Raw genomic sequence first — 22,388 nt, forward strand, 5'->3', positions numbered from 1 at the left:
GGGAGAGATTATTTTTACTGTATGGCATCAAAACACCCAGGCAATCCTTACCTTCAGTGTGTACACCCTCTACCCATTTAAATCCAGGTCAAATTGAAGGAACATAGCAGCGACGTCACAGACAAGACCTCCCTCTACTGTAAGTTATGCGACAGGGGCTCACAAGGCCAGAAGAGAGACTAGATTCGACCTTTCCCTTTTAGAGATCTTAGCAGTTAAATTACAATTGATGGCAGACTTCCGTAAATATGTTTACCCCGAACCATGAAGCTTGAACAAGTAAAAGTTCACACGTGACGGATATCCAGTGAGTTGGTCCACTGCACCTTCTCCAAACACGACCACAAACGTTGCGGTTCAGTAGTACATCTTCATAAGTTCACTTTTATATCTCAATTGCGTGTATTGTAAATGGAAGAGTAAGAGCTGAAACTAATAAATAAGTAAATACCCCTCACTGTCTGACCATATGGTATGCTCGGTTACACTGCCAAGAAAACCTTATCACACAAATACACAAAGACCAGATGACTCGGTGCGTTCACTGTAGATTGCTGTTATTCATATCACAGATACAGTCAGGTCATAAAACAAGAATACTAACTTGCTGTCATTTTGCACCATAGCACACAATTGACCAGCTCTACATTGTACAATACACCCATCTTCCTAGCACTGGACCAGTAACTAATACACCCCCCTCCCCTTCCCCCCCTTCCCCCCACCCCCCTTCCAGAAAAAAAAAATGTACATCCACACATTTGACCCCTTTCTAGTTCACTGACTCAACTGGGCACAGAAATGGCCTATGACATCAGACTCAGGCATTATGGGAGATCAATTCTGCTCTGCTCAGTACGCGTGTGTGTGCTCTTGTCCCAGTTTCATGTCGTAATACTGGTGGACCAGCATGGAGGTTCTTGGATCAGAAAAGGGGTTCTATACAGTAGGGCTCCCCTTATAGCCGAGGCTGAGAATGGGATGGGGATGGTTAACCGAGGAAAGGTGAGTAGTAGGGTTGTGAAACAGAGTTAGGTATGGTGCCACTTTGCGGGGGGGTTGATGGTGACATGAGGATGGTCAGTGAGTCGAGGGGAATATTATGAATGAAGGGAATGGGAAGAGATGGCTGCTCCTTTCCAAAAAACTACATAAAACAAATGAGTAAAAAGAAAAAAGGCAAAAAACCAAATTGATCCATAATTCGATACAGATAATGTAAAAAAAAAAAAAAAAAGATGAGAAATAACATGAAAGGGAAAATAACTCATGATTTTTCATGGGGGGGGGGTGTGACTATGTCAGAGAAGACGGGATTGGTCAATCCTCTGAGCTAGAGGAGTCAGAGTCAGAGTCCTTCTGCGTCATGATGACGTCGTCCAAAATGGCCTCCCTGTCAGAGCTCTCGTATCCGCCTTGTGACAAGCTGTCACCTCCTTCCATCTTCACATCAAACTCCTCCGTCAGGAAGTGGTGGGAGGAAGTTAGGTCGCTGCCATCCTCCACGTCTTCATCGTCCATCATGTAGGCCCCGTCTGAGACCAGGGTCTCCTCTTCAACTCCCCCCAGGAGGGGGTCTTCCAGCGGGGCAGGCTGGGGGGCGTGGCGGTGGCGGCCTCTCTTAGGGATCCCAGAATGTTGGGAGAGAAGCCGGTGGAAGAGGTTGTCTGGCAGAAAGCCCTGGGATGACAGGATGGAAAACAAACAGGATTAGATGACGGCATATTTATCAATCAATCACCAGCAGAAGTAATTCGCTGAACTTCCCAGACATGGCGTGCCTGCTGTAGGGGTACTTACAGAGCTCCTGACAGTTTCAGCCCATTCCGGGGCAACAGCACAGTCGGGATTCTCCTCCAGAAACTCCCTCAGGTCTTGGAGCAGAGGTACAAAAGCTGCCCCAACCTGAGCCGGAAAGGGAAAGAAAAATAGTCTCTCTTCAGGCAATGGACATCCCATAAACAACAATGCCAACTGAGACAAACACACTGTGCACGCATGTTCACCCCCCTTCACCACCTCTCACCTTCTTTCCTGTCCTCATATCAATGATCTTAACCTTCTCGCTGCCCGTGAGAGCCGCTGCCTTCTCAGTCCGCTTCCGCCTCCTCTTCCTTTTGCTCCTGTTCACAAGGAGCTGAGGAGACGAGGGAAGGAAGCAAGGAAGCAAAGGAAGAAATGTGTTGGTGAACATGTGATAAAAGTGAGATTGTAAAAAAAAAAGAAAAGGAGAGAGAGAGAGAGAGAGTATTGAGATAAACCGAGGCTATATTTCAATATCCACACTCGCGTTCGTACCACCAAAAAAATACTTTTGCCAATACATCTCTACATCATACATGGTGTGAAGAATGTGGTGTGTAGACAGATTGCTTTAGGTGCGAGAATCACTAGTCCAAGACCCATTAGTAAATGTAGCTACCTCCAGCATGTCTCCCTCTACCTCATAGTCTGGGTTCTCCTTCAGCCAGTTAGGGAGGTCCCTGCGGCGGGGGGCTCGCTCCCCACTCAGAACCGTGCCAGTCATGGCGTGGACCACTGGGACTACTCCATCTGGATCTGACAGCTAGGGGGGGAGAGAGAGAAGGCATGATGATCATTAATTTGTGTGTGTGTGTGTGTGTGTGTGTGTGTGTATACACAGTACATAGGTTTGTATAGAAGTGTGTAGAGAGTAGAGTTTGTTTGTGTGTGTGTGTGTGTGTGTGTATGGTGTCTGTCCTCTCTTTTTGGAGTGGGCGCCAAAGTTAAAAATAGTAACTTTGCTTTTCTTTTCTTTCTTTCTTTCTTTTTTTTTGCAGCCAGGGAAAGGCACCATGTGAACGCCCACTTGAACTGTTGTATGTATGATGCCTCCTCCTCTCTGCCTATGAGGAAGCCTATCTGCCAGTTTAACAGTGTTAAAGTATAGTAGTGTATGAGTACTTCTTGGTCTCTGGGCTTCCTGCGGCCGCTCCCCTCTCCCCCTGACCCGTTGGGCAGCAGGGAATGCTTAGAGAAGGTCAACTTCAGCCCTTCCTCCTGAGAGATGGAGAGAAAGGGGGGGGGGGGTGGAGAGGGATAGAGAGAGCCCTATTTAGTTAGGATGATTTCTTTCCATTCATCTCACCTCAGCCTCACTCATACTGCAACCCCCACTCTGTTTTTCTTTTTTTTCCTCTCTCTCTTCCCCCTCTCACCTTGAGGAGTTTGACGGTGAACTCTGTATCCTGCCCTTCTGCTCCTTCTCCACCAGGGGTGCTGACGCCTTTGCGCATGAGCCGTGCAAAGCTGAGCTCGTCCATTCCCCCTTGCTCGTCAGAGCCGGGGTTGAGCTGGGCCTCGCCGGCATAGCGCCGCCCTGTTGGCCACTGGCCAGACAGCACCAGTGAGCAGAGGCTGTCCAGGCGGTTGATCAACACACGGTCCTGAGGGAGAGATCAACAGGCAGTCAGTCAATCAGACACACACACACACACACACGTCCAGTCAAGTCATCCCATTAACATACGCACGAACAAAGGAGAACACACAGTGTATTTTCACAGTTGAGGTATTTGAACATACCTTAGGCCAATCAACCCTCATGGGGTCAGTGAGGGACTCTGGGGGCACGCCATCTTGGGTCAATGAGAGCAAGCTGTTCTCTTCATCACCTGAGGACAGAACATTTACAATGTGCTCAATCCCTTGCTGCATCACTCAGTCCTATTTGTTCTCCATCAATCCTCCCCCCCCCCCCCCCTCTCTTCACTCACCCCTCTCTCTCTCTCTCTTCACTCACCTCTCTCCCCCTCTCCCTTCACTCACCTCTCTCCCTCTCTGCATCGCTGTCTCCACTGTCGTCAGAGCTGCCTGATCGCTGCGAGGAGGTAGTCGAGCCTGAATCTGAGTCCGAGTCTGAATCAGAAAGTCCTCCTCCTCCTCCACCTCCTCCTTTCCTTTCCCCTCCTCTCGGCCCCCTCCCCCTGCTCTTCTTCCAGCCCCAGCCGGTCCGGGCTCGGGCCTTCCCGTCAGGGTGAGAGAGGGGCGTGGTCTGGGTGTCTGAGGGACAGAGGGCCTCGGCTCCCAGCAGGCACCGGGTCTCCTCCTCATCTAGCCCCTCCTCTTTAACACTGGGCCCCTCCTCCCCCTGTGACTGGCTGAGGGGGGCGGCGGCCACCGGCAGTGGGGGCGGGGCCTGCTGGTTGTCGAGGTAGTCTTGGCGGGCCTGGCTGAAGGAGAACTGCGGGTCGGAGAAGATGGAGAGCTCCGTGCGGCTGACGCCGTGGAGGGCTGCGCCCAGCATCAGGTCGCGGTCGTGGGCCGGAGAGGTCCACCAGGCGGGCAGCTCAGGGCTGGGCGGGGCCAGGAGGAGGCGCTCCTCCAGGGAGACGTGGGGCAGGACACGCTCACGGAGGCGTCGCAGCAGGCTGATACGGTACAGGGTGCGAGACGCTCGCTCCTCCGTGATGGGGGCCAGAGACTGGGACAGGTCTGAAGGGACTGGGATGGGAGAGAGAGAGAGAGAGAGAGTGAGTGACTTCAGATACACAGACATATCAAACTCCAAGCTCTGTTACTTGTCAGTTTTGACCCATGATAGCTACACTAATTGAACTCCCCCTCATCTAAAATCACATTGACACAGCGGAGCTACCAAACCAGCTACCAAACCACCGCTACATGACAATTGCTGAGTTGCTGTGAGATATTGCCCCTTAAAAAAAACCGTGTCTAAAACGTCTCTGGGTTGTACCCCAGCCTGTGGTGTGGCTCTCACCGTCCCCGGGGATTGGGCGCAGGTGGCACACGCGTCTGCACATGGCCACGAAGCAGCGGAAGTAGCGGCTGAGGCTCTCGTCAGTCTTCTTGTCCAGACGGGCGAAAGTGCGGAAGCGGGACCACGCTAGCTCCGGCTCCTCCCCCTCCGGGCTCTTCTCTTCTCTCTTGATCCGCTCCACGCCGAACGTAGACACCACGCGGTAGAAGTCACACTCCTCTCTGCGGGTCCACCTGGGAGAGAGAGAGAGGGAGGGAGAGGGAGAGAGAGAGAGGAGAGAGAGTGTGTGCGTGAGAGGATAGGAGGTTAAAGCAGTGGGTAATGCATAAACTATCCCATCACATCAAAATGTAAATCAGGGGGCGCACGCACGCACGAGTGTGAGCTTACGGAACCAACAGCAGTGTAGGTGTGGAAGCAGTGTGTACCTCTGTTGACGCTCCTGGCGGGCGATCTCCTTCAGCTTGCTGGCCTGCTCACACCTCCTGCGCCTGCGGTCGCCCTTCTCCGCCGCCTCCATCTTCAGCTGCTCCCTCCTGTAGCTGCGCTGGTAGGCTGTGATGAGTCGCCGTAGACGCGCGGTGAGCGACGAGCTCGTCGGCCAATCACAGGCTCCGGGCTGCCCCGAGGACGACACCGCGTGGACAACGGGCGCCTTGTCCTCCACACAGATGTCGTCATCCATGTTCATGGATTCAGGCTGGGGAGGAAGGGCGGCGGCATCATCATCATCATCATCAGCAGCAGCAGCACAGAAGTTGTTTTACAGGGGAAACCTGTAGCAAAATAAATACTTGAGAGCATCTTACCTCCTCGTATAGGTCCTTGGTGTGCCTTGATGCAGGCTTGAACTCGGGGTCTTCAGAATACTTATCATACTCCCCTCTGCGGGGCAACAACAAATCAAGTCTCAAACTACGCAGTCAAAAATGTCACCAACCAAGTTCAAGTTGAACAGCGAAAGCAGTGGGGTAACCAAGGTTACATGGATGAACGCGAGCGTGTTTGTGGGAAGTGCTAACGAGGTTAGCCCGCGTGGCTCACCCGTCTCCCAGCTCTGGGTCCGCAGAGTGCTGCTCGGCATCGATGGCCTGGTCGTCAGGGCGACCAGCTCTCTCCAGGAAACAGAGGCAGGGGTCAGCTCGCATGGTGGTGTACATCTCGTATCCTGGGGCAACAGAGAGACGACGGTTCGACAAACGCACGTGGAAAAACACTCAGGCGACAACTTGCCTCTCACGCGCATGCTGTTTGTGTATGCTGTACTTGACAAGTTAACAAACTCAGAAAACTCTCTCTCTCTCTCTCTCTCTCTCTCACACACCGTGTTTGAAGACTCCGACGAGGAGGGAGCGGTCTCCCTCTTTATCCCACCACCCTGATGGGACTTCCTGCTGCTCCATGTCTGGCAACCAAATGTCAACATCCCTGAGGAGACAAACACACTCAGTGTACTGTGTGATGTGTAATGTGTGTGTGTGTGTGCGAGGTGTGTGTGATGCGCACGCATGTGTGTGTGAGTGAGTGAGTGAGTGCGTGCAGGTGTGTAATAGATGAAAGTCGAAGTCTGAGGTTGATACCTGGCATCTACTCCTCTCAACACAGAATCAGAATGGTCTCCAATGACCTCCTGTCTCAGGTAGTAGAGCATACGCACTCTCAGCAACACCCTGGGCGACAGGAAAGGGTTAACTCTGTACACAATACCTCAAGGCACAACACAGTAGGGTTGAGGGTGAAGACACACAAACACACACACACACACACTGGAGTATGTACTTCAAATACTCTTGTTATGCCGGCTAAATAGTACGGAAGTACATGACTTCAAATAGGAGCCACTGACTTGTTGCACTGGTGCTTGAGGTGTTTGCGGTAGCTGTCATCCAGGAGCAGGGAGTCAGGGTTGTACTTGCGGATCCACTCCACCTTCTGGACGTCGAAGGAGCTCTGGGCCTTCACCCTCTTTCCCTTCCTGCCTCGAGGCACAGGGATGGACAGGCCTATGTAGAGACACACGTGGAACAGTTACCATTGACTCCAGACCAAACCAATGCATCTCATAAGTGGTATTCAATCTAAATCAGAGAGTAACGTGTACACTTTATATTGTTAAAGATATGACAGTCATACAGCCGCAGACATAGAAACAGCAATACACTTTCACAATGACCACAGAAGTACAGTGTTGAGACTCACAGATGAGTAAAACCAAAAAGTGACATACCAGAGTGGTTCAGGAGTGAGTGAGTGAGTGAGTGTGTGTGTGTGTGTGTGTTTCAGATAAAGGGACGCACCAGAGTGGTTGAGGAGTGTGTGTGTGTGTGTTTTTCAGATAAAGGGAAGGACCAGAGTGGTTGAGGATTGAGGACTGAGTGTGTGTGTGTGTGTGTGTGTGTGTGTCAGATAAAGAGGCGTACCAGAGTGGTTGAGGAGTGTTTGCGGTTCCCGTCCATTCTCTGGCGGGGTGATGAGCTCCCAGATGAAGCTCTTGATGTTCTCGTCGCCACGGTAATGAAGCAGGCAGAAGACCAGGATTACCCTGCAGATGGTCTCCACGTCTCGCTCCCCGAGACGGCGCTTACACCGTGCATGGGACAGGATGTCCCGCCAGCGCCCCCATCTGGATTGAGAGAGGATGGGAGAGTGAAAACCTCAGTATCACACCTACAGTTATGCATCACAAAACTTTGTCCACAACAACCGTTAAAACAACCATAATGGTCATAACTCAAGCAAACCTCTGCCAAATGAACCACCCGCTCCACCTTTCCCCAAATTCAAACACCCTGACTACTAGTCTATCCAGTGAAAGGATCGGTGCTCCACCTACCCGTAGACAAGCAGGTGTTTCTCCACGCGGAAGCAGTCCGTGCGGCCGTAGCCTACTCCGGAGTGGCGCTCGGAACGGCGTGAGGCGCGGGCCTGCCGGGAGTTGGAGGGCGTGGTGTACTCGTCATCGCTGTCGGGGTCAGAGAGCTCGCCGCCCTCTCCCTTCAGGGTGGAGAACTGACGCGTCTGCTTCCTCACCCTGGGGGTGTCAATCACCAGAGTGTTCTAGAGAGAGAGAGAGAGAGGGTTAGAAAGAAATAAAGAGCTAAGAAACTATAGCCTCTCTCAGTTCTCTCTCTCTCTCACACACACACACACACACAGACTGGGTGTGCTTCTCAAGATGCTGCAGTAGCCACAAACACACACACACACACACACACACACACGCATCATTACCTTCCTATTCATGGTGTCAAAGTCTACGTCTGCCTTCTTGGCCCACTTCTGCCAGAACTCCGGGTCGTCCAGCTGGATGTCGTTCCTGTTCTCAGACGCCACGAAGCTGGCCTTGGAAAAGGTGGAGCCCTTGCCCTCGCTCTCGATGGTGATGGTGGTGGCTCTCCTCTGGAGGATCTGGTCAATGTCTTCCTCACAGAAGCGGCTGCCCTCATCGTTCTCGTCCATGATGGCGGCGTACGCCCCCTTCCTCAGGAGGTCCTCGATCTCCTTCTTGGAGAACTGCTGGACTTGCTGGGGGAGGTGGAACATACCATTCATTTAACAGTAGTACTACTAGTATTCAGAGTGACCTATAAAGGAAGAGTGGCACCAAAGAAGGGGTTCATTTTCTATTGGCCAACAGCCAAATAGTTCCTTTACATTATACATGTTGCCAGGCAACCGGTTGTTAGTCCAATATAAAAAATACCCAATAATGGGTAAATCAGGAAGTTTAACCAGGAAGCTAAATGGGACCATTTGAAGCCCATTGGCACCACTCTTCTAATGCGCCACTCTGGTATCCATGAGAGCAAAACAGGATAAACAGACAAAACAACAGTGTATGTATTAGGATATGCTACAGTTGAGGGTTCCTCACCCCGTTGACATTGGACTCCTTGTTGCCACTCATGCTCTGCAGCACGGCCCGGTCCAGACCCAGTTTAAGGCTGGCCTTGTCCAACATCTCCCTCTCGTACGAGTTCCGGGTGATGAGGCGGTACACCTTCACAGCCTTCGATTGGCCGATACGGTGACACCGCGCCTGAGCCTGTGGGGAGAACAAAGACGTTGTGTTTGGAATGGCGTACTACATGCTAAATATTTGCATACTACACTATTTCAACTTTCAGATTGCGTTTTTCCACCGAAGATAGTATGACATCCTGGTCCTTCAAGCATACTAGGTGGTCTCTCATAGGATGCCTACTACGTAGTATGGAAGTATGCAGTTTCATCCCAACGCGGGTTAGAGCCTCCGTCGGGGGGGTCAAAGGTCAGTTAGAGGAAGGAGTCGGGCTAGTACCTGCAGGTCGTTCTGAGGGTTCCAGTCAGAATCAAAGATGACGCAGGTGTCTGCAGCGGTGAGGTTGATGCCCAGGCCTCCGGCGCGGGTACACAGCAGGAAGACGAAGCGGTCCGAGTCTGGTTTACTGAAGCGGTCAATGGCGGCCTGGCGCAGGTTTCCTCGCACTCTACCGTCGATGCGCTCGTACAGGTATCTGGGCAGAACATTGAGAAAAAACAATCCTTCATTCATATATACACACATACACTTGCAACCCTTCAAACCCACATACTGGTGTAAAAGGTAGCTTAGTCTATGGGTCATATGTCCGCACCTCTTGTTGATGAGGTAGTCCTCCAGGATGTCCAGGCAGCGCACCATCTGGGAGAAGATGAGCACCTTGTGTCCCCCGGCCTTCAGGCGAGGCAGCAACTTGTCCAGCAGCACCAGCTTCCCCGCCGAGCGTATCAAGGCCTGCAGGTGGAAGTCTGCCGCCATGGGGTCGTACACCTCCCTCAGCTCAGCCACGATCTTCTCTTCCGCCCCTGCAGGACAGAGGGGTTAGCACACCATACCATCACAGAGGGGCTTTACATTTACATTTTTGACATTTAGCAGACGCTTTTATCCAAAGCGACTTACAAAAAGTACATTTGTCTTAAGTAAGTGAACCATCTATACACCAGTCATCATAAGAAAAAAGAAAATATCTATGCTAGGACCAGGGGCCATTGGCAGTCACAATGCTAGGAGAAAGAAGGATTCTACAGTAGGGGAACTGGACAGGGGGATAGCGGGGGGTGAAGAGGTCCTTAGGAGGGACAGTCAAGATGTAGCCTGAAAGGATGGGTCTTCTGTCTACGGCAGAAGATAGGACTTCCAGCATATCTTGAAGAAGGTGTATAGACAGTGCAGGGTTCTCCCCAGCAAGGTGGCGCTGGATTGCATCATCAAAACTGACTTGAGTTTATTCATGTCAAAATACAGCTAAAAATAAATACAACTAAAACGCTGAGGAACATAATAACACCCTGTCATTGTCGATCAAAGGTAGCGACTCTGTCATTACTAAATATCAGTTTAATTTGCTCCGAAATGTTTACACAGTAGCGGAGCCAAGTCGACAAGGTGGCACAGCGCCCCTCTCAGATTCTTTGGGGAGATCCCTGCAGTGAACTAGACTATACTGAGGAAGTGTCGGAATGATGCCCAGAAGAGAACCTTTGAAGCGTGCTATTGGGGATGGTGGATGCTGAAGACCCATCTCTTCAGGCTACATCTTGACTGTCCCTCCTATAGACCTCTTCACCCCCCACTACCCCTCTGTACAGTTCCTCTACTGTTAATAATATAAAAAATAAAAAAAAGTAATTCTTCTTCTAGCATTGTGACCTGGTCCTAGCATAGATTTTTTTCCTTATGATGGCTGATGTACAGATGATTCACTTCTTTTAGACAAATGTACTGACAAATGACAAATGTACTGTTGTAAGTCGCTTTGGATAAAAGCGTCTGCTAAATGTCAAAAATGTAAATGTTATTATTATTGGTGTATGATAGGCATTAGTGTGGACCGTTCTGAGAGTGACATAGTGTGGCTCATAGTGTTGGTAGAGCATGGTGCTGACAACGCTTAGGTTGTGGGTTCGATTCCTGCTGGGACCATATATACTGAAAAATGTATGCACTCTCTGCAGTATAAGTCGCTTTGGATAAAAGTGTCAGCTAAATAGACATATACACATTACAGGTGTAGATGTGAGGTACCTGTGATGAGGTAGGGGTGGTTGCAGCACTTGCGAAGTTCCATCATGGTGTTGAGCAGGTTGGGCACGTTGCTGTTATGGGTGGCTCCCATGCTGAGGAAACTGAAGTTCCTCTCCAGGATGGCCCGGTAGTACTTCTTCTGCACATCGGTCAGCTCCACCTAGAAAGACACGTTTACATAGTGAGCTTGATGTAGCGCTGGTTCTATTAAAAAAGACACTGGGTTGTTGTTGCGAACCTAGCTACATACAAGGTTAAATATGCTGCCTTGTTTGTACAGTATGGTGCTTGTTGGGGCAAGTCGTACCTCGATGATGGTCTCTTGTTTTGGTGCCAAGTTCTTCTCCACATCCTCTTTGAGTCTGCGCAGCATCATAGGCTTTAGGATGGCCTGGAGTTTCTGGACCTGAGGCAGACAACAAGAGGAATAGTCAAACGTGCTGTTCTTAACAGGCCAAAGAGAGTCCTGCTTTAATGACCGAAAATGTGTGTCTACGAAAGTAGGTACATTTGATGTGAATTCAAGAGTGTGTGTGTGTGTGTGTGTGTGTGTGTGTGTGTGTGTGTACCTGCTCCTCTGTTTTGAGGTCACCAAAGTCACGCAGGAACTCTGTCTCTGAGGGGAACTGGGCTGGTTCCAGGAAGTGCAGCAGACTGAAGAGCTCCTCCACAGTATTCTGTAGGGGGGTGCCTGTCAGCAGAACCTTGTGCTCCTGAGAACGAGGGAGGACACAGAGGAGGAGAGGAACAGAGAGAGGCGGGGGAGGACAGGAACAGAGAGGGAGAAGAGATGCAGAGGGAGGGAAGATCGGGAGGAGGTTAAAAGCAGAGAAGGAGGAGGTTATGCTTTGTCTTTCTAGGCAGAACAGACTAACTTCATCACAAGTAATGGACATATCCAACTGTCCCTTGTCTTTCCAGTCTAACCAGCATTTCAAAACGTTCATTCTGGATAAGAATAATCCAGATTCTTTTTTATTAGGCAGGAACAGACTGAGCTGGCTGATTTCTCCTAAACTACTCAAAACATGCCTGATAGATCTGATCCTGGATAGCAAAAAAAAAGAAAATAAGAATCTGGATCATTCTGAACTAGATTGAAAGAACTCACCAGGTCCAACATCTTGAGACTGTCAAGCAGCTTGCAGTTGCGGTTCTTGAGGCGGTGAGCTTCGTCGATGACCACACAGCGCCAGGAGATCTCCCTCAGCTCAGGACAGTCGGACAGGATCATCTCAAACGTGGTGATCAGAGCATCAAACCTGTACGCTCCTGGAATCAGGTGGTCCTACAGGGAGAAAACAATGAACATCTGTTCCATTAGAGGTGCAGTGTGTGTCGTCTGTGTGTATTGAAGGCACATAAACACACACAGGCACATCATTTATTACACACACACACACACCTTGTCGTCCTTGCAGTACATCTCGTACTGCTGGATCATCTGCCGGCTGGCCAGACTCCCATGGTAGACAATGGCGTTCATGTCGGTCCAGGTGGTGAACTCCCTCTCCCAGTTGGTGATGGTGGAGAGGGGAGCGATGACCAGGAAGGGACCCTGGAGCCCAGCATCAAACACCTCCGACAGCAGGGAGATGGACTGGATGGTCTTCCCCAGACCCATCTCATCAGCCAGGATACAGTTCTGCCTGTAGGGCGAGAGGGAGTGGTAACGGACTGGTAACAGACTGGTACTGGGTATGGACCATTCAATCATGACAGAACTCCTGGCCCCAGAATAAAGGGGTTGAACTCCAATTCACATGAAAACAAAAAGGAAGGTACATGGTTATGACCTAGTAAGTGTCAGGGTTTGTGTATACATGGGACACATTGAGTAGTTCAGGCTGTTCCTGGAGTGTTGGGCATAGTGTGTGTGTGTGTGTGTGTGTGTGTGTGTGTGTGTGTGTGTGTGTGTGTAGCCTCTCTGTACCTGTTGTACCAGTTGAAGAGCAGCCAGTTGACTCCCTCTAGCTGGTACTCTCTCAGGACGTTCCCACTCTTGTACTCTTTGGACTCCTCAAGCTTCTTCCAGGCACTGGCTTGTGGACGGGCCTGATAGGGAGGACAGAGAGAGGAGGAGTGATAACATATTCAACTAATGCAGGGACACCACACACACACGCGCACGGTCAGACACTCACGGTTCTCTTGAGGCGAGCTGGGCGGTTCTGGATCTTCTTGAACTCCTCCACCTTCCCCTCGTCCACGTCCTCTCTCAGCTCCCAGGTGGCGTCCTCATAGGGCAGAGAGCACCACTTCACCAGGTAATACACCACCGGCTGGGGAGGTCACACAGGGATAGAGAAGGTTAATTAGGAACATGTCAATCCAGTTAGAAAGAATATCAAGTCAGAGACTAGCACTCAGTCAGGTAGGTCTGCAGCATCCCTCTGGTCTCATCCCTCACCTCTCCGTTGTCCTTATCCACACTGTGGGACTCGTCCAGGATCCGGTCTACCTCCACATAGTCTGGGTTGAAGGACTCCTCGTCCTGGGGACACAGAGAGGGTCAGAGACAGAAATACCGTACCTGTAGCCTGCGGTGTGTCTCAGCGGGCACGCACGCACGCATACACACACACACACACACACACACACACAACCCTTATCTTCATCAATGCTTAGCCAAGCAAAACAAAAAGTTGTATTTATTACTGCATATTATCCACTTGACAATCGGAGGGCAACTGAAAATGCCCAAATCTATTTCAGACCTCTAGACAAACTCATTAAAAACTGGGAACACAAATAAACAATTATTGTGGAAAACAAGACAACGTGGTTCCCACACCTCCTGGAAGATGTGTCTCATCTGTGCCTGTTTGGTCTTGAACCTCTTCAGCTTCTGGTGGATCCTTTTGTCCCTCTCTAGCTGCTCCAGACTAGCCCACTCACAGTGCATGTAGGAACTGAGAGAGAGAGAGAGAGAAAGAAAAGGGTTAACTACACACACACACACACACACACACACACACACACACACACACACACACACACACACACACACACACAGAGAGAGTGAGCGAGCACTTACTAGTTCTTATACTTGACGAAGAATTCTTCAACATTCATATAATGGCCTTGAGACACCTTTGAAATTGTGAAAATAAAGAGTTATTGTTTGTCGATATACGACACATAATTTCTAAGACAACTGGTAATGTACACACACACAGCGGTCTCAGACTCACCTCCTTCTTTGTGAGCCTCATGGACAGAACTTTGTCTACGATGGCAGCATCTTCCTCACTGGGGTTTTCCTGTGATACACATGCGCATATACTGCATCATACATCAATAACATAACCCACACTCCCTGGAACCATAAGAGACAGAAATACCGAACAACAACACCCCCCCCCCCCAAAAAAAAAAAAAAACAAGCAAACAAACAAACAAACAACCTCCATTACATTTCTGTATCCCAATCATATATGATGTCCCTCTAAAAACATTACAGCTCGCTAACCGCATAGCTCCCCACGTGACAACAAGTGGGAAGCGCCTAAGCACTGATCGTATTTTAGGAAAAGCTGAGGGTCAGATGTGTCAGGACGTGTCGCCGTCACCCACGTGTCGCCAAACCCACCACAAAGAACTGCATGCTGGCGAGGCCGTCCCCGTCAAGTTCCAGTTCCTGTTTGAGCTGCTCTCCCATCAACTGCGGCCCTCCGCTGATGGACGCCACGGCCGCTGTCGTGGTCACGTCCACGTCCTCGTCCGGCTCGTCCTCGTCGTCAGTGATCTTGATGTCCAAGTCCTCTGTGTACTTCTTCCTTTTCACCTGCCGGTTAGAGCGCCTCTTCTGGTAGGAGGAGAGAAGTGGGGGGGAAAAAAAGAAAAGAAAAAAGAAAAAGTTAAGACATCATCTTCACTAACAGTGGACATGAACATGTTTCATGATGGCCTTCTGACAAGTCTATTAGTATAAGCTAACACAAAAGAGTGTGTGTGTGTGTGTGTGTTAAAGGTGTGCGTGTGTGTGTGTGTGTGTGTGAGTAAGGGGAGATGTGCATCACCGATAGCATGTCCTCCTCCATGGCCTGTGCTGAGGCAGGACTCAGTTCCCCGTCAGAGTGGTCTGAGGAGGCATTCCTCTTCCTCTTCTTGCCTCCCACTAGAGTGATGGTACTGGGGGAGGAGAGAAGGAATCGAGGATGAGGTCAGAAGGGCAGTGATTAAAAACTGCACTGATGGGAATACATTTTAAGGAGAAATTATTATTATTATTTATTTTTTTAAATCACATATTTTACATCACAATACTTTTACACACACACACACACACACACACACACACACACACACACACAAACACTTACTTGAGCTTGGCCTTGCTCTTGCTCTTGCTGCCCCCGCTTCCAGCCACGCCTGCAGCTCCTCCCCCTCCAGTGGCCCCTGCCCCTGCCTTGGCCTTCCCCTTCTTGTCAGCCCCAGCCCCGCCCTTCCCCCCGACCGCCGCAGATGCCGGGCTCTTCTTCTTGCTTCCTCCTCCTCCTCCGCCACCGCCCTTCTTCTTAGCCCCAGTAGTGACCGTTACCGTCACAGTGCCCCCTGCGTCCGCAGAGGTCTGTCCGGCGGGCAGCTCGTCCTGGTTGAGGACCCGTGGAATGTTCCTCTCGCCCCGGGCCTTGGCTCTGGCGATGGCCTCGGCCACGATGCGGTTGGCCTTCTCCTGCTTGCAGAGGGTCTCCACCCGGCGGACAGGCTCCTGGGCCTTGGCCAGGCGGATCCCTGATGAGGCCATGGTGGTGGTGGTGGAGGGGGAGGAGCCAGCAGCTGAAGTGTTGATGACCTTCACTACGGAGACGGCACCGCCTGCCGTGGAGGTGGAGCTTGTCTGGGGACGGAGATGATTTATACAAAAAAAAAATTAAAGTTGAGTTATGTTTCTGTATTGATATCATAAGGAAATTAAAACCTACACAGGGGAGATTTGATAGGTGTCAGGCCTTCTCTCTCTGATGTGACATAAGTTGTGTGTCTGTCTGTGTGTGTGTGTGTGTGTGTGTGTCTACCTGTGGCTGCAGCAGCAGTTTAAGCGGTACAGCCAGTCTTTGCCCTCCTTGGCCCTGCGTGATCTGGACCACCTGTGGGCTGCCAGAGTTGGGCCCTCCGGACACCAGCTGAAACTGCAGGGCAGAGACGGACAGATCAAGTTCAACAGCTCTTCTTAGAACACATCAGATATGACCACAGAATCTAAATCAACTGCAAGGGGATCTCGTCAGGACCAATTCAGGGCTGTTCATAAATGTTACAGAACGTTAAGATGTAAAGCAGGTGTCTATATAGACGAGGGAGTCATGTCAGCTCTAGAAATTATATTTCTATCTGGAAAAGTTCTGAAAGTGATTTCCTGCAGAATACACACCCATGACACCCCCCCCCCCCCCTCCCCATAACAAGCCCCGCCTCTTCCCCCTTACCTTGGCTCCTTGTTGGTTGGGTTGCTGCTGCACCTGCAGCTGGATGGTTAGCATTTTCGGCTGCGCCCCCGTCTGTCCCGCCCTGGCCTGGGTGAGAGCAGCCAGCTGTCCCCCCTGGAGGACCAGCTTCCCTGGAAGGGAACCCAAAACCAGCCTCTGCTGTTGCTGCTGCTGCCCCGAGCCTGCTGCCACCGTCAGGGCTCCCCCCTGGGATGCGCCAGCCTGGGGCTGTTGTAGCACCAACGTGATCCTCTTAGCCTCGCCCTGGGAGGAGACACACCATCCATTACTGATAAGAAAGCACTGGTTGGATAGCATATCAGCCAATGCCAGTGGTGGTCCTCTGTGGCTCAGTTGGTAGAGCATGGCGCTAACAACACTTAGGTTGTGGGTTTGATTCCTGCTGGGACCATATATACTGAAAAATGTATGCACTCACTGCAATGTAAGTCGCTTTGGATAAAAGTGTCAGCTAAATGGTATAATTGGTACAATCATATGGTACAATTGACTACATAGTCTATATGAAACACACTGATCCAGATTGTAAGGTCAGAGCGGGTTCAACTGCAAAGTTTCCTTACCTGCTGTGGTACCGTTGTGAGGGTGACCCCTTGTGGTCGGACAGCAGTAGTGCCTGTCGCAGCGGCTGAGACCTGCGTCTGCATGGCGGGTTGCAGCTGGATCTGTGTAGCCTGCCCTTGGGCCTGGAGTTGTACTTGAGTTTGCGCTTGGGTCAGCTGGGCCTGTGTCGGTATCTGCACCTGCACCTGCTGCGTCTGGACCCCAGCCTGGGCCTGGGGCATGGAGGTCAAAAGCACCTGCTTCATGGGCCCGTTGGCTGTCTGTACCAGCCTCTGCACCCCTGATGTCATCCTCACCTGCGCCTGCCCAGGGGTGGTTGGGTTCAGGACCGTTCCTCCAGACATTATGGACATACCGGGCCTGAGAGAGGTACCAGACAGCACCCTGGCGAAGGTGACCTTTCCAGCTGAGGCGCCTGCAGTCCCGGCCACAGTCTGCAGCACCTGAGCTTGTCCATGGGGGCCTTTCAGGATGACAATCTTGCCCTGCCCTCCAACCTGCTGAGTGATGGCAGCGATCTGCTGTGGAGTCAACTGGTGGGCTATCTGCTGCGTGAGCTGCTGTTGCTGGGTGAAGTGATGTTGCTGTGTGGTGGTGGCAGTAGGGCTAGTGACAGTCATAGGAGAACTCAGCAGGACAGTGGTAGCCCCGCTGGCGTTACTGGTGGCCACAGTGTATGTTGTCTGAGGAACGGAGACTGGGACTGTGGATATCGATACAATCTGAGGGGGGGGCACCGCTGCGGCCTGCTGTGGTGCAGGGATCTGGACTTGGATCGGGATGGGCTCTGGGATGACTGGAGCTGCCACTGCTACCATGCTAAGGTCTGGGGTGGGGTCAGAGGGGGGGTCAACCTGACCCAGAGCCAGCTTCAGTGCCTCCTCCACAGGGTCTGAGGAGCCCTGGGAGAAGGCATCATCTGGTAGGGCATCCAAGTTGAACAGGGGGGTATCATCAAAGAGGTCCATGATGGGGTCAGCCATCTTTGCTCAGTCCACAGAAGACGGAGAGAACAAAACAGTCTTACTCCAAGTCAGAAAAGGGAGGAAGTCCAGCAATCTGTATCAAATTCCACACAGTATGTGTACAGAGAAACTACTGGACACACAAAAAAAGAAAGAAAAATGTTAATCCAAGATCATAAAGTACTATATTGAGATTAGAGTACATCATAAAACACATACATCTAGAAATCAACCACTTACTAAAATTGAAAATGTCTGCAGTTCCAGTCCTTCAACAAATGATCTGGGCTTGGTCTAGGTATCCTCTAATGACAATAGAGGTGTAAGCAAGATACCAGAGAAAGAGGCTCAGGATGGAGGAGTCTCTGCATAAGCAGAGCCCTCTATTCCTCCCCCTCTTCCTCCTCTCCTTTTTAGTGCCTGCTTCTCTCCTCTGTGTGTGAGATGATGGGATGGATGCCCATCTGCGAGATCATTCGCTGATGTCTCTTTCCTAAAACAGAAATAGAGAAAAACATAACTTTTAAGGGGAGAATATATAACATCATACAATCCCCAATATACACTTCCCAGTTCCACATGTTGTACCATGGCATCAACCTCATGGTGAACAGCTGATCTAGCAAAGAGCTGAAAATAAAGAGCTGAAATATAGAAGGAGGTAGGCCAATCTAATAATCGTGCTACTGTACTCTGAGCCTGGCTTTTGAGTTGGTGTTGGAAACAACAAAACGTCAGGAGATCCTGACATTTTAATCATGTCCATCATGACATGTGGATGACACTCAAGTTCACAGACATGGCATAAGAAACACAATGTGCGTTTTGATTGAATTAAACATGCCTTCATAATGACCATAGACTACTTTAAGAGCAGCGCTGGTGTGAAAATAAGCCGTTTCAATGGCAAAGTGGGAGACGTTTAGTGATGATAAGGATCTGTCTAGGATAACATGGTCAGACCGTTTCCTTGCTGGCAGTGTTGCTCTCTCAGCAAACCCGTTAATAGGGCTAGCAACGAATGGCTATTGCATACGACTGTTTGGGATTAAAAATACTTTGGAAAGATCAATAAGCACAATAACATTGACGTTATGAGTCTATAGCTCGCATCTCCATCATTTACTGAACACCATTCACTCAATCGGACTCTTTCAATCTCATCAACAAACCGGACCAAACCAAAGCAACGTGCCACAATAACCATAGCCCGTCTACGTTCAGACACGGGTTAGGCCGCAATGCTGTTTCGGTTGGACTACGTCTGTTTTTCAGCAAAAATACCCGCTAATAACCATACCATCCACTGCCCCAACTCTCCCAGTTATAATTTCGGGGTGCTAAATTTACCTTTGCATCGACACACATGGCTTTCTCCGTCTCACAACACTGTACGATTACAGGAAACGGCCAGCAAAGAGCAGGAACTAACATTCTTGCCAGCAGAAGCGTAGAAAGGGTGCCCCTCGAATCCTATCCGCTCGACTGTCATTGGTCTATGGTTACACTAGCCGGCAGCATACTAGCATTTTGTTGGTCAGAAGGGTTGCCCATCATCTACTGAGCGTAATACTGGGCGGGACAAAGCAATGGACATAGTTAGGTTGAGAGAACAATAAATGCGGCCTACTTGGGATCATTTGACTCAGCGAACCTACACGTTGATTTTGCTGTCAAATATCCAAGAAACGCGTAACCACCAGTCTACCGCATATTAAGCGCGTATACAAAGAAAATGTATGTCCGATTTCTTGATAAATGTGTCGATCCATGACGTAAAGGCCTACTTTGTCAGCCCATGTAGGCCATTCTATCACATTATATGACCTCTCTCATTCGAAAATGGTCTTTACTAAAATTGTACCTGCCTGCTTACTCCCATACTGTACATAACGTTCATAAAAGTGCATACATATTCAACTGTTAGCAAATAGTGACTGTTACATATGTCATTGGGAGCTATAATTTCCCACTAAAAATAAATATAGCATGTATGTAGGAGGTCTATAGACCCTCTTCAGAGAGCCTTCATTTTTCCCCCACAAATAATTCTTTCATGCAATATCAGGAGTGAAATTTGCCCCTGAGGCTTGGTTACATTACATGTAATACTGTACACAAAGTAGATTGATCAAATAAGTCCCTGAGGAAGTTTGTGTAAGGTGCATCAGTAAGCAATGTTTGTACATGTGTGTACAGTGTGTCAACCAAAACTTGCATGTCTGGCTTCATCATCAGTATAATTTCATAAGAGTAATTTCTAATAATTTCACTGTAAGCTCTAATATTTTCTACAGTTAACCCCAATTATCTTTATTACTCATATTACTTTTGATCTTTGACTTTGACCTAGTCCTAGAGAATGTTTGTTCACATATACACTTGGACTTTTCAGCAACACTGGAAATTAATATTTATTTTCTGGTTTACTATCCGCCAGATTTGAAATGTGTGTATTGTAGGCCTGCCATACATGTCAAAATCATCCTAAAGGGTCATATAGCTAAGCCCTGTAGGCCTCAAGACAACGGTGAGCACAATCACACATCCTCACAGCTTCACCAACTCAACACTGCTCCCTAGAGGTTATACTTTGAATGTGTGTGTGTGTGTGTGTGTGTGTGTGTGTGTGTGTGTGTGTGTGTGTGTGTGTGTGTGTGTGTGTGTGAGAGAGAGAGAGAGAGAGAGAGAGAGAGAGAGAGAGAGAGAGAGAGAGAGAGAGAGAGAGAATTGGTCCTCGTCCTCCTATCATGAATTGGGGAAGCGTGATTGACTAGTTGTGACACTGCGCCACACTTGATCCACAGGAGTCCGGCAAGGACGTGCCTGAGTGCCGGCCAAAGCCTCCATCTGTTTGTGCGCGACTGGTAGCCCTGTGAGGAGTATCCGTTATTCACTATGCTTATACTCTCCCCCTCACCCATAGCTGCCAGACCATGCCAGCTCCCGTGGTGGGAGCTATATTTACAAACAGCTGTCATTATACTGGTTAAATGAAGACCATGAGTCAATATTGACCATATTTGGGATAACACTGTCCAAAATAGTGATATTGTACAATATAAACCTTCCTGTGGTACAAGAAGCTAACAAACATGTGCAATTGTTGAAAAAACATGCTTATTTACTACCAACGCACTCACCAAACAGACCAAAAGCTGAGAAGCAGTTACATTTGATTTATTAATTTTGATATATTTCACCTTTTATATAAATCTTTCCAATAGATGTATACATTATATTGCAGAACACAAACAAGCAAATAGGGAATCATCAGTCACAAGACATACAACAGGACAAACAATATGGTATTTTGGAGGCTTACCAGGATACCATGTGTAAAAGCCAGAGATTTAAAAGTAAATTGGAAATGTCCAGCTCTTGCAATGTTTTAAAGAGCTATACAAATTACATGTATCCTTTCGAAAGGGAAAATGAAAAACATACAAATTGAAGGTGCTATTTAGCCATTGCACATTAGCTCACACTGCACATTGCCAACTGATTCCAACAACAAAATGTCCATCATTCCTGATCCCACGTGGGAAGTTACAGACCACCAAACAAAACATAAGACAATTAATTCACAGAGCTACCAACGTCCATTATGTCTTTGTGTCCCCCCCTCTTTTCCCCATCCTTCGTTAAACTTCACTCTCTCAGATAAGAAATTAACTCTCCTTCACAATCTCACCCTCTCCCTCCTCTTGTCCTTAATCCCCACATCCAATCCCCCACATTATCAAGGCCTCTCTCCTTTTATCTCTTTGCCACCTTCTGTCATCCTCTCTCTCCCGCCAGCCCACGGTCTCCCTACAGGGGGAAGACGAGGAAGCCGGAGAAAGTGGAATACTTCCATCCTCCCATCAGGTTGCCTTTCTCCAGTTTGAGGTAGGCCTTGTCTCCCCTCTCCATGATCACCAGGCCGGCGTTGGTGGCTGCCTCCCTCGTCACGTCCTGGTCACCAGCGAAGGCTGAGATCATTGGCCATCCGTTTAGCATCAGACTAACCTGAAACAGACCAAGTGGACTACGGTCAATTTCAAATAACGATGATGTGCATGCTCTATGTAGCGTGCATGTGTGTGTGTGCGTGTGTGTGTGTGCGTGTGTGTGTGTGTGTGTGTGTGTGCGTGCGTGTGTGTGTGTGTGTGTGTGTGTGTATGTGCGTGTGTGCGTGTGTGTGTGTGTGTGTGTGTGTGTGTGTGTGTGTGTCTCACCTGGATAGTTTGTCTGTTGTAGGCCTTTACTACATGGAAATTGAAGCTGTAGACCCCTCTCCTTGGTGCGAGGAAGACACTGCTCTCCTGGTCAAAGTGAGCACCCACATTTACCAGGATCTGGCACAGGAAGACATAATGAGGGGAGAGAATAGGAGGGGATCAGAGGCAAGGGAGGCTGGTGCAGGTAGACATCGGAGAATGGGCCCATTGTAATGCATGGAATGGATTGAGGAATGGTATTAAACACGTGCATACAGAAGTGGTAAGGCTGGTGGAGGTAGAAATCGGAGGACGGGCTCATTGTAATGCATGGAACGGAATGAGGAATGGTATCAAACACCCTCCTCTGATTTCTTCCTCCACCAGCCTCCCCCTGCCTCTTACCCACTTCAA

General features: G+C 49.5%; 2 protein-coding genes across 4 annotated transcripts in view; both read right to left on the bottom strand.

Moving 5' to 3' along the window:
• Window positions 1-249: 249 nt before the first annotated feature.
• Window positions 250-19,176, bottom strand: chd8 (chromodomain helicase DNA binding protein 8). Of its 3 annotated transcripts, none has more exons than XM_083689952.1 (40): window positions 19,123-19,176; window positions 18,013-18,265; window positions 16,807-17,902; window positions 16,223-16,486; window positions 15,812-15,925; window positions 15,116-15,633; window positions 14,813-14,924; window positions 14,383-14,598; window positions 13,985-14,053; window positions 13,828-13,883; window positions 13,585-13,702; window positions 13,201-13,284; window positions 12,935-13,072; window positions 12,724-12,845; window positions 12,196-12,439; window positions 11,902-12,078; window positions 11,360-11,503; window positions 11,098-11,196; window positions 10,791-10,950; window positions 9,358-9,568; window positions 9,042-9,237; window positions 8,616-8,786; window positions 7,973-8,266; window positions 7,575-7,798; window positions 7,162-7,364; window positions 6,588-6,744; window positions 6,322-6,411; window positions 6,066-6,169; window positions 5,786-5,909; window positions 5,551-5,626; window positions 5,170-5,441; window positions 4,742-4,974; window positions 3,790-4,464; window positions 3,547-3,635; window positions 3,180-3,407; window positions 2,926-3,021; window positions 2,423-2,566; window positions 2,027-2,137; window positions 1,801-1,905; window positions 250-1,680 (listed from the first exon to the last, which is right to left on the bottom strand). In XM_083689952.1, the coding sequence occupies exons 3-40, from the start codon at window positions 17,788-17,790 to the stop codon at window positions 1,321-1,323; spliced, it is 7,782 nt and encodes a 2,593-aa protein (XP_083546078.1). In that variant the 5' UTR covers window positions 17,791-17,902; window positions 18,013-18,265; window positions 19,123-19,176; the 3' UTR covers window positions 250-1,320. The 3 variants fall into 3 exon arrangements, with proteins under 3 accessions (XP_083546078.1, XP_083546079.1, XP_083546077.1); XM_083689953.1 differs by having other exon boundaries at window positions 2,444-2,566; window positions 16,807-17,905; XM_083689951.1 differs by having other exon boundaries at window positions 16,807-17,905.
• A 2,409-nt stretch (window positions 19,177-21,585) lies between these two features.
• Window positions 21,586-22,388, bottom strand: part of cbln12 (cerebellin 12) — a gene marked incomplete at both ends in the record, with an annotated part of 1,135 nt that continues 332 nt past the window's right edge. The window contains 2 exons of the mRNA XM_083690419.1: window positions 21,586-21,783; window positions 21,993-22,112. Coding sequence (XP_083546545.1) covers window positions 21,586-21,783; window positions 21,993-22,112 — 318 coding nt within the window. The remainder of the gene's footprint in view (window positions 21,784-21,992; window positions 22,113-22,388) is intronic.

Source organism: Argentina silus (assembly GCF_951799395.1).
Source record: "Argentina silus genome assembly, chromosome: 18".
Classification (NCBI taxonomy): Eukaryota; Metazoa; Chordata; class Actinopteri; order Argentiniformes; family Argentinidae; genus Argentina; species Argentina silus.

Excerpts from the sequence above, each read along its gene's own strand:
- chd8 (XM_083689952.1), bottom strand. The coding sequence starts at position 17,790 with ATGGCTGACCCCATCATGGACCTCTTTGATGATACCCCCCTGTTCAAC. Across the intron at positions 9,569-10,790 it reads CCACCCCTACCTCATCACAG|GGGCGGAAGAGAAGATCGTG; the intron begins GTACCTCACATC and ends TCTGTCCTGCAG. Across the intron at positions 4,975-5,169 it reads CGCCAGGAGCGTCAACAGAG|GTGGACCCGCAGAGAGGAGT; the intron begins GTACACACTGCT and ends TCTCTCTCCCAG.